Source organism: Palaemon carinicauda, chromosome 3 (assembly GCF_036898095.1).
Source record: "Palaemon carinicauda isolate YSFRI2023 chromosome 3, ASM3689809v2, whole genome shotgun sequence".
In the NCBI taxonomy this organism is placed as follows: domain Eukaryota; kingdom Metazoa; phylum Arthropoda; class Malacostraca; order Decapoda; family Palaemonidae; genus Palaemon; species Palaemon carinicauda.
Genome location: NC_090727.1, coordinates 39,729,207 through 39,746,706, shown reverse-complemented (window position 1 = coordinate 39,746,706; position 17,500 = coordinate 39,729,207). Strand labels below are relative to the sequence as shown.

General features: G+C 42.5%; 1 protein-coding gene across 1 annotated transcript in view; it reads right to left on the bottom strand.

The window, feature by feature from the left end:
- Positions 1–12,419, bottom strand: part of LOC137631517 (uncharacterized) — a 19,130-nt gene extending 6,711 nt beyond the window's left edge. The window contains exon 1 of the mRNA XM_068363271.1: positions 9,881–12,419. Within this exon, the coding sequence (XP_068219372.1) occupies positions 9,881–12,419 (2,539 nt within the window). The remainder of the gene's footprint in view (positions 1–9,880) is intronic.
- Positions 12,420–17,500: the final 5,081 nt, after the last annotated feature.

The following is a 17,500-nucleotide window of genomic DNA, read 5'->3' as shown; positions in this document are numbered from 1 at the left end:
TGATTTTTCATTAAATATAAATTTATATTTAAACATACATTTAGTTGTAATTTTCCATATAATCATGAAATTCTTAGGATCACTTTTTACATATCGAATACATGTATTATTACCTTTCAAAATAAATACATAAATTTCTAATATGATTTTCAATATGAATTGTAAGTCATTATGGAAAACATGGAATCTCTCTATATCACTTTCAATTATATGCATTTTTACATAAAAACCCCTTTTATGTGTAATGAATTTAATAAGAAAAATCAGCTTCTTTAATATATTTTTTTTCCTTTTTTTTTAAGTTTGAAAACGATCATAAGTAATCTATCAAAAATAACCTTTAAAGATAGATTTATGTTAACCTGTTCAACATAAAAAATAAAAATTGCAGCAAGTTCGAACTTCTAAAGTTACACAGATTCAAGTAACTGATTTCGTAAATTATTTCATAATCTGATCATAGCTTGAACAGAACTTCTAGAATACTGGGCAACAGGAGACTCGCTATGGTGGAGAAGACACGATTACTAGAATTAACTGTATATCTTCATAAAGAATTTCCGTTTCAAGTCTTTAGAATTACTCAAAGCATCTACGACATATAAAATATCATATCCAGGCCAAACTAAATTATTATTATTATTATTATTATTATTATTATTATTATTATTATTATTATTATTATTATTATTATTATTATTATTAAATACTAAGCTACAACCCTATTGGGAAATGTAGGATGCTATAAGTCGTGGGGCCCCAACAAGAAAAATAGCCCAATTGAGGAAAGGAAACAATGACTTATAAAATATTTTAAGAATATCAATAAAATTCAAATAAACATTTCCTATATAAACTATAAAACTTTAACAAAACAAGAGGAAGAGAAATAAGATAGAACAGTGTGCCCGAGTGTACACTCAAGCAAGAGCACTCTAACTCTAGAAAGTGGAAGACCATGGTACAGAGGCTAAGGCACTACCCAAGACTAGAGAACCATGGTTTGATTTTGGAGTGTCCTTCTCCTAGAAGAGCTGCTTACCATAACTAAGGAGTCTCACTTACCCTTACCAAGAGGAAAGTGGCCTCTGAACAATTACTGTACATTGTAATAGTTAACCCCTTGGGTGAAGAAGAATAGCCATAAAAGAACCATCAGATTAGTTGGAAGTAGGATACAAGGAAAGTTTCATTATAAGAAGTTCTTTCCCTGTTCCCTGATATGCTTCTCTTCAGAGGAAATGAATTACCTCGGTGCCTCTTTACATATATAGAAGTCCAATAATATCTCGTACTCACAATTGCCACATTTGCTAAAAAAGGTGGGCATAAAATTTTCGAAAGTAAGATTGATATAATCTGCTGCTTTGACAAACCTCTCTCTCTCTCTCTCTCTCTCTCTCTCTCTCTCTCTCTCTCTCTCTCTCTCTCTCTCTCTCTCTCTCTCTCTCTCTCTCTCTCTCTCTCTTTATTTGATGATACCGAGAAAATTATAAGGAATAGATTTTATTTGATTTTTTTAATGAATAGATTAATTAATGTCAAGAATATTATATGTATATATATATATATATATATATATATATATATATATATATATATATATATATATATATATATATATATATATATAATTTATATATATATATGTATATATATATATATATTTATATATACACATACATATTATATATATATATATATATATATATATATATATATATATATATGTATATGAATATATATATATATATATATATATATATATATATATATATATATATTTATATATATAAATATATATATATATATATATATATATATATATACATATATATATACATATATATATATATATATTTATATATATAAATATATATATATATATATATATATATATATATATATATATATGTGTGTGTGTGTGTGTGTGTAAATATACAGTATACATATATATATATATATATATATATATATATATATATATATATATATATATATATATATATATATATATATATATATAAATATACGTATATAAATTTATATCTATATATATCATTTATACATACTGTATATATATACATTTATATATACATATGTGTATATATATATATATATATATATATATATATATATATATATATATATATATATATATATATATATATATATATATGTACATATATAAACATCTTTATGTATATACATATATATAACGGATTTTGAGCGAAGCGAAAAATCTATTTTTGGGTGAGATGGCCATGTCGTCCTGATGGAAGTTCCTATAGGGTAGCTTCCTAGGGTATATTAAAACTACGGCGATATTCCCAGAGAATTTACCTTAAGGTACCAGAATTCTAACTCCTGGAGCGAGTATCCCTCGTGAAAGGGATATCGCGACATATCAGAGGACGTATTCTTGACACGCCACATGGCAATCTGCGCCCCGAACAGAGATTCGTATCGCAGGGGGCAAATGGCAAGAAACGAATTCGGGAAAGAAAAAGGGGGAGCCGCTCCCAAGGCTCCCTATCTCCCGTTTCGTAAGCGTGCCTGGCGCCATCCTGGCGCCATCTGTATTCCTTGTAGCGTACACGAGGTGCTACAGATACTGTATGTAGGGAGGGGTCCTACAGCCCTTTCTTAGAAAGGCAAGGGCGGGTCCATCAGGATGACATGGCCATCTCACCCAAAAATAGATTTTTCGCTTCGCTCAAAATCCGTTTTTTGGGCTCAAGCCATGTCGTCCTGATGGAAGTATACCAGAGCATTACTGTATCTGTGGATTCTCAGAACGTGCCGTACTCCCCGGAGGTAATTTTTCCCGGTCGACTAGACCTAGAGACCTAAGATGTTACCGTTATACATCTTTTCAACTAACTATAAACCATGTTAGAGCTTCCTGCCCCCTACAGGGAAGAGTCCTACTAGACTCTGGAAAAGTCTCGAAGAGTACATATACCTATGTATGAATACCAGGCAAGCTAATATAGTGGTCTCGCCCTATATTAAGTAAAGCATAGTTTATAAAGAACCACTGCGTCAATATGAAATATCGACCAGTTCTCCGCACACCACTTGTATTGGACAAAGGTTTTATATCCGCATAGGAGGAAAACCAATGCAACATAGCTTGCATAAAGGAACAATTCTATTAGAATTATTCCAGATAAGGTACATAGAATGAATGCTCAATTATACCAATAAATTGACACAGGTGAAGTAGACGCAAGGTTCTCAAGAACCAGTTTATTGACAGGCAATAAATAGACAGGTTAACCACAATTATATATATATATACATAAGAAGAGGATAACCCAAAACTTTAAGCATAAGTATGATAGTAAACAGAACTTGTTTGTCTGAAAGAAAAAACATTAAATGCCACTTTTAAGATACCGAGGTATCAAAGTCATAAAAGTCTGTATTACAAATCAATGACATTAGCGTTAGAAACGCTCGGCACACATGTCTGTACTTATGCTAGGTTCACCTTTGGAAATGGAACAGTCTACATGGGCAACACAGTGCCCTCACTTAGTTTGTAGTACAGTATGTAACTACACACTCACCCTGGAATTAATCGTCCCAATTAAAACCACTGTTCCTCGCAGAGTTAAACAGTAGGGTTAACACCGCGACCCACTGCTACCACAGATCTCTTTAGTTCCTCTACTTGCTTCGCATAGTGGCGAAAGAACACTCTGGAAGACTTCCAGCCAGTGTATGAATGGAGATGTTCAAAATCCATACAATTAAAGAAATTTAAGGATGAGGCAACTTTCCTCGGATCGTGACCTGCGGGTGTACTGTCAGGATCCGCTCTGCGAATAAAATTTGTGATTTTCGCTCTGAGTTGATTCAGAGATAAATTTGAGCCTGATGTTTCTCCCCTGAATAGTTGACCACCCTTGAAGTCTGAAGTTCTATGAAGATAGACCTTTAGGCATTCTACTGGACATAGAGATGCATCTTCTTTCAGAGGGCAGATTCTCCAGGGACCCCACCTGTTGGTGGGTAACTCATTCTTGGCGAGAAACGTAGGATCCGGAAACAGGTTCAGTTCTCCCCCATCCAGGAACTGAACACGACCTGCCTCTCTCGAGAGGGCTACAATCTCACTAACCCTGGCCCCGGACGCGAGTGCAAATAGGAAAATAACTTTTTGTGTTGAATCCTTTAACGCACACTCTTCATTGTTCAACAGAGAAGCGAAATGAAGAACTTGTCTAAAGACCATGAAATAGGCTTTGGAGGTGCTGAAGGTCTGAGCCTAGCGCAGGCTTTCGGGACTTTATTAAAGATCTCGTTACCTAGGTCGACCTGGAAGGCATATAGAATGGGTCTTGTCAAAGCAGACTTACACGCTGAAATCGTGTTAGCTGTCAATCCTTGACCATGGAGGTGGATGAAGAAAGATAAGCAGAAGTCTGTCAAGATCTCCTGCGGATTCTTCGCCTTGACAAAAGGCCACCCATTTTCTCCAAGATGACTCATATTGCCTTCTAGTAGATTTGCACTTATATTCCTCAAGGAAGTCTATGCTGGCTTTCGAAATCCCGAAACGCTTTCTCACCGCTAGGGAGAAAAAATCATGAGCTGCAGAGTCCGGGTTTTCTGTAATGAAGCGCAGACAATTGACTTCTGGACTCGCTGGGTCAGAACTGGATCTGGTAGCGGTACAAACTTCAGCTGCAGTTCCAATGCCAGGGGGAACCACACGCTGTTCGGCTACTTGTGGGCCACTATTGCCGCTACCCCCTTGAAGGACCTCAGTTTCTTGAGGACCCTCAACAGAAGGTTGTGAGGAGGGAACAGATAAATCTTGGACCATCTGTTCCAGTCGAGGGACATCGCGTCCACTGCTTCCGCTAAGGGGTCCTCGTACGGGGACACGTACAGGGGAAACTTCTTGTTGTCTTTCGTCGCAAAGAGGTCTATCTGCAGTTCTGGGACTTGATTCAGAATGAATGAGAATGATCCTGCGTCTAAGGACCATTCCGACTCTATTGGTGTGAACCTGGATAGAGCGTTCGCCGTCACATTGCGGACTCCTTGAAGGTGAACTGCCGACAGGTACCACATCTTCTTTTCCGCCAATCGGAAGATGGCCAACATCACCTGGTTGAGAGGTGGTGACCTCGATCCTTGTCGATTCAAGCATCTCACAACTACCTCGCTGTCCATCACCAACGTTATGTGGATCGAGTGACGCGGGGAGACTTTCTTTAAGGTAAGGAGCACTGCCATAGCTTCTAGAAAGTTTATGTGAAAGGTCTTGAATAGCTTGGACCAAGTCCCCTGGACTTTTTTCCGATGAGAGTGACCTCTCCATCCCTCCTTCGAGGCGTCTGAGTGAATCGTCACCGACGGGGGAGGTGGCTGAAGAAGAACCGACTTCTTTAGATGTCTGGCTTGGGACCAAGGCCTGAGAAGAGTACTTAGCCGAAGCGGAACTGGTCTTCTCAGATCTCTTCGCGCGTTTGATGCATAACTTCTCCAAACTCCGGTTGCATCCTTTAGCTGTGCTCTTAGCACTGGGTCTGTCACCGAAGCAAACTGGAGAGAGCCCAGTACCCTCTCCTGCTCGCGTCTTGATATCCTTTCGGAATCTAGAAGTCTCTTGACAGAACCCGCTATCTCCTTCCTTTTCTTCGCCGGGATGGAGAAACGGTGTGACAAAAGGTCCCAGTGGATTCCCAGCCACTGGAACTTTTGAGATGGAGAAAGTCGAGACTTTTTTCTGTTGATCTTGAAGCCTAGGTACTCTAGGAACTGGATCACTTGACTGGAAGCTTGCAAGCATTCTGTCTCGGATGCTGCCCACACCAACCAGTCGTCCAGGTAGGCTACTACCTGAATTCCCTTTAGGCGTAATTGTTTGAGAGCTACGCTCGCAAGCTTCGTAAAAATCCTTGGGGCTATGTTTAGCCCGAATGGCATGGCTCCGAAGGCGTATAGTCTTCGTTGTAGCCTGAACCCTAGGTAGGGGGAGAGTCGACGGCTAATCGGAATGTGCCAATAGGCGTCTGACAAGTCTATAGAGACGGAATATGCCCTCTTGGGCAGTAAGGTCCTTATGTGTTGCAGTGTTAGCATTTTTGCAATTCACTATGAACTTGTTGAGTGGCGACAAGTCCAGAATGACTCTGAGCTTTTCCGAGTCTTTCTTGGGAACACAAAACAGCCTCCCTTAGAAATTGATGGGCTTCACCCTTCGGATCACCTTTTTTCTCCAACAGTTCTTGAACGTACTCCTCCAGAACGGGGGTGGAGTGTTGGAAAAACCGAAGGCACGGGGGTGGAGTGCTGTACCAGCTCCAGCCCAGTCCATTCTTGAGTAGGCTGTGGGCCCAGGGATCGAAGGTCCACCGATCCCGAAATTTCAGAAGTCTCCCTCCTACCGGTATCATCTCACTTGGACTGCCGTCCTGAGGTCTTGCCTCCCTGACCACGACCACCCCTGAATCCCCTTCCCCTTGAGGGGCGCCTAGACGAGCCTCTGGCTGCTCCTCTAGGCTTTGCTCGAAAGGAAGTAGACTGCCCTTCGAACGTTGGGGTGAATGCCGTGGACTGTGTCGACACGGCCTGGGGTACCCACTGAAAAGTGGTCGGGGTTTGTGCCACGATCTGGGGCACTGGAGGCAATGGCAATTGCAGTTGCTGTTGCTGTCTAAGAGGCTTGGCTGGCCGAGACGGTAGCCTAGTCCTCATAGTCTTCCTCTTTGGTTGAGGACCCTCATCCGGGGAAGACTTTCTTTTGATAGCCAGGCCCCACTTCTGGAGAAGGTTTCTATTCTCCAAGGCGGCCTTATCAACAACTTCTTTGACCAAGTCGGTAGAGAAAAGGTCTTTTCCCCAAATGTTGGAGGAGATTAGTTTCCTTGGCTCGTGCCTCACCGTAGCCGAGGTGAACACGAACTCCCTACAAGCTCTCCTTGCCTTGACGAAGCCATAAAGGTCCTTCGTCACTGTGGCCAGATGAGTCTTGGCCACCACCATGAACATTTCATGGACCTTGGGGTCACTTGCCATCGTCTCGAGAGTAGTCTGAAGAGACATTGAGGCAGCCTGTCTTTCTTTTGTCTCTAACTCTCTTCGCAAAAGAAAGTCAGACAGCTTAGGGAGGTCCTCGCCGAACTGACGTCCGGCAATATCAGCCTCCAACTTTCCAACTGAGAACGTAAGATGGACGTCCTTCCAGTCTTTGTGGTCCATAGGCAGGGCCAGCGACAAGGGTTTACACTCCTCCAGGGAGGGGCAAGGCTTGCCGGCCTCGACTGCTTTTAGTACGGCCGCAAACCCTTTCTGTAAAAAGGGGAAGGCTCTAGCAGGCGAGGACACAAAGGAAGGGAGCTTCTTGCTCAATGCGGCTACCTTTGAGTTAGAGAAGCCCCTCTCTTTCATCGAGGATGAAAGTAGAGCTTGAGCCTTAGCATGGTCCATCACTATGACCTCCTTCGGCTCTGTCTCCTCCTTTGAAGCTGGTTCCTTCCTCAGCCGGACATAACAGTCCGGATATGATGCCTTGCTGGGCCAGAATTCCACCTCCTCCAGGGGAACTGAGCCCAGCTTATCCGAGATGACGATCTTTCCAGTCGTCATCGGCATGTGCTCAGCATACCTCCATGGGTTAGTGTTAATGCACTATGCTTCTATTGCTTAACGTGAATGATGGAGATACACAATTTTGATACGCACATATAGTTCTTTATTAGATCCAGGACGTTAACATCGATATGGTTATATTGTTAGGAGTTTATACATGTAGACTTGACGTATGTAGCATAACTTGAAGTGATGTGAAGTGGCGTGATGTGGTTCAATTACTATGGATAAATGAAAAAGAAATCAACGTATAAATAATATGCTAATGTACACAAAATTATTAAGTTAAATAACTAAGACTGATAGAAACAATATGCAAAGCTTAATTAAGTAAATTATGCATGTATAACTGTTAATTACAAAAAGGTCATACACAAAATCAATATAATTAAGGCTCATCTAAAGGCATACGTTATGTAACATGTAGGTTTACAAATGGGAAAAGATGAATTCGTTATTCCAAAACAGTATATAATAGGCGTTTACTTACAATTGTGTTCCTATAACAAACGGTCCAAATATTCCTCAGTAAATACCAACTTTCGTTATATTCGTTCTGTATGAAATCACTTTTTAAACTGATAAGTTTTCTCATTTGTTTACAGGAAGACACAGTAGATTACCATAAAGTTCACGTGATGGAGAACTATGCGTAAATTAGCTAAAACAACCCAACACCAAGTAAACAATTCATATGGCCGAGCATAGACTCGAACCAGCAAACTACCACACAGCAAACCTTAACATTAACCATCGCGATAACTAGACAACAAACATTATTTACATTTAATCGTTGGGCATCAACATACTCGACCTCTAAATCATATGATTTACAAAAAGATATAAGATGCACAACTAATATTTCATTTCATACTACAATACGTGAATAGAACATGAATAAAACAAGCTTAAGGAACGAACATTAAAACGATAAACACAACAAAATAAAAATGAGTTTGACAAACAGATATGAACTAGAAAATATATCAATGTCATATAGTGTCTCTGGATAATATCTATAACACTTGATCTTTTTTTGGAAGCAAGAGTACGAGCTTGCTCACTGGTCTGTGCAATTCAGAAGATTGGGTTCGAAGTTTGACGCTTCTCACAACGCCTCTGGAGTCTGGCAATACCTCTGTTACACGTGCTAGTGGCCAATGAAGTCTTGGCGTGTTCTCGTCTTTCAGGAGCACGATGTCACCTTCCCGTGTATTTCGTTGTTGTTTGTTCCATTTGGGGCGTTGCTGCAGGCTGACTATGTACTCCCTTTTCCATCTGCTCCAGAACAAGTCCGACAAATATTGTACTCTATGCCACCTTTTTCTGGAGTACACATATTCTGGTTGCGAAGATCCTGGTATTAACCTCTTGGGTGACTTCATATGGAGGATTTGACTCGGACTTAGTGGTTCCATGTCGTCAGGATCATCAGAACAGGTCGTGATCGGTCTTGAGTTCACAATATATTCTACCTCGCATAGTAGCGTGCGGAATGATTCGTCATCGAGGCGAGTCCCATGGTCAAAGAATAGCGCAGATAGAACTTTCCGAATGGTACGGATCTGGCGCTCCCATACGCCGCCCATGTGCGATGCCATAGGTGGGTTGAGTTTCCAGTCGATATTCATGTACAGTAGTTTGTTTTGGATTTTGTTCTGGTTCAGATCTGACCAAGCCTTGTTCAGCTCATTCCGGGTTCCGATGAAGTTGGTCCCGTTGTCGCATCGGATTTCTTGTACCGTACCTCTACGGGCTATGAAGCGTTGCAGACAGTGAATAAAGGAATCCGTTTCGAGACTGTTAGCAGCTTCCAGATAAATGGAGCGACTGACAAGACAGGTGAATATGACACCGTAACGTTTGAGCTCCTTGCGGCCCTCTTTTATAACGAACGGCCCGAAAAAGTCTACGCCTGTGAATGTAAATGGTGGAGCTGGCTCGAGACGATCTTGAGGTAAGTCGGACATTTTTTGCTCTTGGCATGGCTTTCTCATTTTTCTGCACGTTATGCATTTGTGGAGTTGACGTCGGACAGCAGAGTTGATTGAAACAATCCAAAGGCGTTCTCTAATTGCTGCAATGGTGTGATTTCTACCCGCATGGCCAAGTTTCTCATGAGCATCTCGTACAATTAGAGTGGTGACGTGCGAATGTTGTGGCAGTAGCATAGGATGTTTCACATCGGAGTCCATTGCGGCTTTCGAGAGGCGTCCTCCCACTCGCAGAGTTCCGTCGATGAGCACTGGGTCGAGACGGAATATCGTACTTGTTTTTGGTAGCGAGTGTTCTCTCTTGTCTTCTTTCGTGGTTGTTTTCTTGAGTTTCTCGACCTCGTTTGCAAAGGTGATCTTTTGTATAAAGCAAACGATTGCCTTTTCAGCCTTTTGCATGACCTGTGCGGTCCTTAAATTTATAGTTTGTTCTTTGTTTTGTAAGAAAGCTAAAAATGCTATGAATACTGCTACTGCTCTCTTCAGTCTCTCCCACCTGGAGAAATATGTGATTAAAGTCATAAATGGTGATCCTTCTTCTGATGTAGTTGTAGTAACTAAAGACATTAAGTCTTCTTCTGTAACCTGCGGTTTGCTGCTGGGGTGCATCTTTGCAGGGCATTCTGAAGCCGGCATATTCAAGAAATCCGGACCTTCCAGCCAACGAGTCATGTCTGACGATATCACAGAACTTACTCCACGTGATGCAACGTCTGCTGGGTTCAAATCAGTGCTAACGTACTTCCACTGGTTAGCGTTGCTGAAGTCTCTTATTTGACGGACTCTGTTGGCCACAAACACTGGAAAACGCTTTTTCTCAGCTCTGATGTAATAAAGGACTGTCGTTGAATCTGTGTAATAGCAGATTTCGTTGAGATGGAGATCAAGCTCAAGGGTCATTTTCTGTCCTAAATTTACAGCTACAGCAGCAGCTGTGAGTTCAAGCCGTGGGATAGATGTTGCTTTCAATGGAACAACCCTTGCTTTTCCGATGAGAAATGAAGTTTTCGAACATCCACCCTCGTTTGAGGTTAGGTATGCAACAGCGCCATACCCAGATGTACTGGCATCTGAGAAAACGTGCATCTGAAAAGTCGTATCTTTTGCTTGCTGTGGTAACTTCAGGCATCTCGGGATTGTTATCTTCTGAAGGTTCGGGACTTCACTAATCCATTGTTTGAAACGTAGCTGGTGATCATCAGGCACTTCGTCATCCCAGGCGAGATTGGTTTCTTTGCAGAGGTCTTGTAGTATTTGCTTTGCCAGCAGCACAAATGGAGCAGCGAAACCAAGGGGGTCATAGATGGATGATACTATGGAGAGTATGCCTCTTCTTGTCAGCGGTTTGTCTGGCAACAACACTGAGAAGCCAAATGTGTCCGTTTCGACGACCCAAAGTATTCCGAGGGCGTGCTCGGTAGGCAGAGGGTCATAATTGATGTCTCTTGTCTTTAACTCTTTTGATCGATCGTCAGCTGGGATGGTGTTTAGGACAGAGACGTCATTACTAGTAAATTTACACAGTCTGAATCCACAGCCCCGGCAGGCGGCAGTCAGTTCAGCCATCAGAGAACTGGCTTCGGTGGCACTGGGTACAGACTTTAGACAGTCATCGACGTAAAAGTTCCGCTTAATTGTATGGGCGACTTCTGAACTTAAGTTGCTTCCTTCATCTGCGACACGTCTAAGTGCGTAGTTGGCGATACTTGGTGAGCTCAATGCGCCGAACAGGTGTACCTTCATCCAATACTCTTCGAGTTCTTTTGATATGTCACCGTTTGGCCACCAGAGGAATCTGAGATGGTTGTATTGGTGTTTGGGTACTTTCACTTGGTAGAACATAGACTCCACGTCACAAGTGAAGGCTACCTTGTGTTCTCTGAATCTGGTTAGAACACCTATCAGAGAATTGGTGAGATCAGGCCCTTGCAGCAACTGATCGTTTAAGGATATTCCATTGAATTTTGCACTACAGTCAAACACCACTCTAATTTTATCTGGTTTTCTTTGATTGTACACTCCATGATGGGGCAGGTACCACACATGTCCAGATTTGGCTGTGAGCAGGGAGTCTGAGATACGTTCAGCATAGTCATTCTGGAGTATTTTGTCAATGAAGTTGACGTAGTCGGAGTGGTACTTGGGATCCTTTTGCATTTTCTTCTTTTGATAGAGTGCTCGTTTGATTGCAAGGATCTTATTATTTGGCACCATTAAGTTCTGATTCCTGAAAGGGAGAGGGATCTCAAAGTGATCGTCTTTAAACACGACATTGCTTTCAGCCTTCTTCAGGAATGTAGTGTCCTCTGGAGACAATCCTTTTTCTCCAGGATACCTTGCTACCCGGCTATCAATAAAGTCACTTTCCAGAATATTCAGTATTCTGTTTGGGGAGATAATTTCAGTGGCCTGCTCAATGTCCTCGGTCACAATGCGATTACTGTTTATTCGATGTGTAGACGTTACACTGTTGTCCTCTACCGGGGAGCTGACTGTCCATCCGTGACGATACTGCAGAGCGAATGGGCCTTTGCCGTCTGTTGATATGATTTTCAGAGGCTCCATTGCTAGTGGGCAATTACTGCCAATCAGTAGACCGATGTCTATTTCTGGCATTATCTCAGGAATCGATTTTGCCACGTCGTGAAGATATGGCCAGCGTCGTAACAGTTCTGGACGGGGTATTTGATCACGGCTCACTGGAATTTCTTGTCTGGAATACGTTTTTGGAAGCAGTATACCATTCTGGCCGTTTATATCACTGACGACGAGATCCTGGACAAGGTAGCTTTTGACTATGCTTTCCCCATGCATAGTTTTCAGACGCAGATTTGTTTGAACACCGGAAGCTTGCTAGTCATCTTTCAGTTCTTCTGATAGGAAGCACCCTGTGCTTCCTGGGTCATAGAGGGCGTAGGTGAGAACTTCTCGGTTGGTTCCCCTCTGCTTTAAACGAACAGGTATTATTGCTTGAAGAACCATGGAGGAGTCATGAGAAATAACGTTGCTGGTAGCGGTATCTGGAGGGTTTTGGCTGGATTCCTCTGTACGGTTTTGAGAATATGAAGATCTGTCAGAGTAGTCCGACCTCCAAGGTAGTTTGAAGCCATCTATATGCATGGCCGTAGGATGACCTTTGCCACATTTGTGACATTTTCGCTTGTTCATGCACCCCTTCGATGTATGATTCAGACCATAGCAACTGAAGCATCTACGCTGCTCTATAATTAACTTTCTTTTCTCTTCGAGAGATTTCTGCCTGAAATCTGCACAGTTATCCAGATCGTGATTTTTGCTGCAGTAAAAACAGGAGGGCGACCTAAACCCACGAGTTCTACTTTGGCTCTCATGATTAACTTGCATAGCAAATGCAGATTCTGTTGGTTTCCCTTTTGATGGTTTACTAGAATTCAGTTCTCTATGCATTGCTTCTTTCCCGAACACTGGGTCATTGACACACTCTGCTGCGTTAATAACAAACTGGACAATGTCACCAAAGCACGAAGACCTGTTCTCGAGGAGTCTGCGGTTTGTGGCTTTTTCGCGCCATTTATTCTGGAGATAACTTGGCAATTTCTGGACTACCACCTGCAGGTTCGGTGCATGATCAAGAACAGCCAGGTGAGTAAGTGTTTGCATGGCGCTGAAGCATTTTAGCAAGTAATGCGAATATCTTTTCAGACATTTCCCTTCGTCTGGTTTTATCGGCTTCCACTCGTTTAGTTGTTTCAAGTATACCAGGGATACTTTATAAGGATCACCATACTCTTTTTGTAGCAACTGTCTTGCCCGACTATATCCTTGGTCTGCCTGCATGTATATACAGCTGCTGATGAGGTCCTTAGGTTCACCGTCTGTATGCTGTAGAAGGTAGTAAAGTCTGTCGCTGCTGCTGGCTGTTCTAGAGGAGATCCTGGTGTCAAACGCTAGTATGAAGTCACTGTATTCCAGAAGATCACCGGTAAACTTGGGAACTTGCGGTGCAGGCAAAGCTAGAGCTGTGGCGATACCACTAATCTGCTGCTGTATGGTGTTAACTGGAGGTGAATTAGGCAGTGGATAGGGTGCACCAAAGTTACTGTTCACAGGTATATTTACAGGCGGATACGTATACTGTTCTAGGTTTGGAAACGTTGATGACTTGGCATTCAAAGCGTTGACTGGAGTTGCAAGAGTGTTAGTAACAGTCTCTGAAGAATTTCTGGGAACAAATTCTTGTGCAGTGCTGGGATTTAGACTGGGTAAGCTGGCACTATTTTCCTGGGTGACAGGGAGTATAACCTGGTTAGCCATATTGCCACCCCTAGCCGTGTTAGCACCTTCACTCGCACAAATTCCAGGGACAGCTACACTAGGTCCAGCAACCATAACATTCACGTCTTGATGGTTGGCTCGTTGCACAATAATGCTGGTATGTGTCTCATTGTCTTTGTTACCAACATTGTCGTCGCCAATGTCATTTTCGGTTTCTGCAAAAACACGTGCTTTTGCTCGAGTCTTGGCTATTTCGATATCCAATAGAATCTCTTCTGTCTTTGCCTCCTGTTCCTTTTTCTTTGTCACGAGTTCTTTTTCGGCAAGCAATTCGGCGAGACGTGCTTTGGCTCGCACCTTTTCGGACGTAGCCGATTTGCCAGAAGGAAGGGAAGAAGGCCGTTTGGAAGAACGTTTTGAACCAGATCGGCTTAAAAGACTCTCCAGGTCTTCTTCAAGTCGTTTTTCGTTTATAGCTACCCATTCACCAGTATGGTTTCGGAATTGCAGAATGCTAATTTCCTTGGTCTCATATCTGGACAATTCCTGGTCCTCCTCCAATTCGTCTGAGATGTTATCCATGACACAATTGAAGTTTTCTTTGTACTTATCGAAAGCTTCGTTATATTCTTCTAGACCCATTTTCACCAAGTGCAGGTTGTCCGGATTTGACATGAGGCCTATGAGTTCGTTGCGTTTTTTCGTTACGTTGCCAAGTGATGATCTCAATTTATTTTTTAATGTTCGAATATCAACTGTCGTACCCGAGTTTTCGTCGGGAGCACTATTCTGAATAGTCTCATCAGACCCCCCCATCTTGTCTGTAGTTGTTTATAACGGGCAGTAATTCCACTTCTCAAGACTCACGTATAAGAGTTATTATAGAATTTCAGCGTGAGTCGTTGATGGTAGTTTAACAATTTAATTGAACGATGTTAATGCACTATGCTTCTATTGCTTAACGTGAATGATGGAGAAACACAATTTTGATACGCACATATAGTTCTTTATTAGATCCAGGACGTTAACATCGATATGGTTATATTGTTAGGAGTTTATACATGTAGACTTGACGTATGTAGCATAACTTGAAGTGATGTGAAGTGGCGTGATGTGGTTCAATTACTATGGATAAATGAAAAAGAAATCAACGTATAAATAATATGCTAATGTACACAAAATTATTAAGTTAAATAACTAAGACTGATAGAAACAATATGCAAAGCTTAATTAAGTAAATTATGCATGTATAACTGTTAATTACAAAAAGGTCATACACAAAATCAATATAATTAAGGCTCATCTAAAGGCATACGTTATGTAACATGTAGGTTTACAAATGGGAAAAGATGAATCCGTTATTCCAAAACAGTATATAATAGGCGTTTACTTACAATTGTGTTCCTATAACAAACGGTCCAAATATTCCTCAGTAAATACCAACTTTCGTTATATTCGTTCTGTATGAAATCACTTTTTAAACTGATAAGTTTTCTCATTTGTTTACAGGAAGACACAGTAGATTACCATAAAGTTCAAGTGATGGAGAACTATGCATAAATTAGCTAAAACAACCCAACACCAAGTAAACAATTCATATGGCCGAGCATAGACTCGAACCAGCAAACTACCACACAGCAAACCTTAACATTAACCATCGCGATAACTAGACAACAAACATTATTTACATTTAATCGTTGGGCATCAACAGGTTAGCATCTGAGCACAAGGGAAGGTCTTTCACATTGAGCTTTTTCTGGGGCTCATGTGATTCTGCAAGGCACTGCATCCGCAGTTCCATTGCAGCCGCCTTCTCCTGATTCTCCTTCTGCATTTATTGGATCATTCCAACAATAGAAGAGAGGGCCTGTCCCAGCTCTACTGGGAGACCGGCCGATGTTGAGGGAATAGGCTCCGGAATCTGAACCGGAGTAGCCGACACCTCGTCGACCTCTTCCTCTACAACGTCTGGGGCTTGAACTTCATCCTGGGCTTCTGCCAAGAGGTCTTCCTCCAGACGCTCGTCCACATCAGACATCCTGTCATCTAACTGGATGTCTTGCATCGCGACCGCGACTTCAGCATCCACCTGGATCTGAACTTGGGGGATCTCCTCTTGAGGCTGGGGAATCACTGCATCAGCTGATGCCTTAGGGAAAAGATACACCCTCATCTTCTCACTTGGAAGATAAGGGCCAGAGGTGTTCTTTTGGAAGCCCCTTACCCAGGTACGAAGCTTCTCCCTAGCTATATCCCTTGATTCCGCCGTCCTAGGGGAATCAAAGGCCTCAGTAATCAGGTTAGTACACACAGTACATACCTGAGGGTCCCAATACCGGAGATCATCCTTGGAGACAGCGCATGCTGCGTGTCTCCTACAAAACTCATGTCCGCAGAGGTTCTTGCTGCGGACGTTGCAGAAAACACTTCCGCACTTCGGAGGGTCCTTCTGTAAAGAGAAGAAATTTCCATGAGTATCAAGTGAACTATGTATCACTGGATATGCATAGTATAGCATAACAATTCAGAAAGGAAAGACACACACTTGTGTTTCCCTCACAACCCATTGTTGCAGCCTCCCAGATAATAAAATCAAATGGTTAATCTCTTCTAGAGTAACCAATGCAAAGTTTCCAGAGGAAACAGGTGGAGCTCACACCTAAGCAATGATTTTTAAAATCCTGGATAATAGACAGGAAAGAACTCACTTTCCTATCTGTAGGGCAACAGCAAAGGACTGTGCAAGAAAACACAAAAGTGTTAGAACACACAGTGCTGTACCAAAACCCATACTATAGTTTTCTTCTTACTGTATATGTTATACTGAAAAATACTAGTACAGTATAGGAGGATACGTGCCGGCCGGCAGGCACACCATAACTAGCTTTAAAGTATACTACTTAACAGCTATAAGGCGGCAGAACTCTGGTTCAAATGCATGTGCCGGCCGGCAGCAATTGCCGTCCGGCAACAGCCAATGTCGGCCGGCAATGGCTGCCGGCCGGCAACTACACAAGGTAGTACCCAGCTGCCGGCCACACTCTTGGTGACCGGCAGACAAGGGCTGACATTAGCCGGCCGGCAGAGGTACAGGACCGATGCCAGCCGGCAGCAAAAGAACCAGAGGACTACAACTGCCCGGCTGCCGGCCTCATAGGCCGGCAGCCGGGTCGGGTACAGCACTAGAAGAAAACAGAATGGATGCCGGGATAAGAGTGTACACTACCTCCACGCCCGGCAATCCGAAAGAGTGCATATAAGGAAGGGGAGAATCTAATTCAGGCTTCCTGACCAATGCCGTCTGACTCTGCAGGCAGGCATGGATGAGGGACCAAGGGAGGTCCGGGCAGCACTCAAAACAGAAGACCCTTGCCGGCCAGCAGCTCTGCCGGCCGGCAAGGGACTGAGTCAATTCCACATCCTAACCTATTCTAGGTCCAGATGTAGAATGACGTACAGTACTGTAATGGCTAGGCCATTACAGAGATAGAGGGGGAAGGGACAAAAGAGGGTCCTACCAACCTTGCTTTAGTGACGGATCACCCGCAGCCAAGAAACTCATCTTAGCCTAAGGGAGATCCAAGGGGGAAGGCCAGCAATACTTGCCAGCTCCCAGAGCACCAAAACAAGGAAGGTGTTGC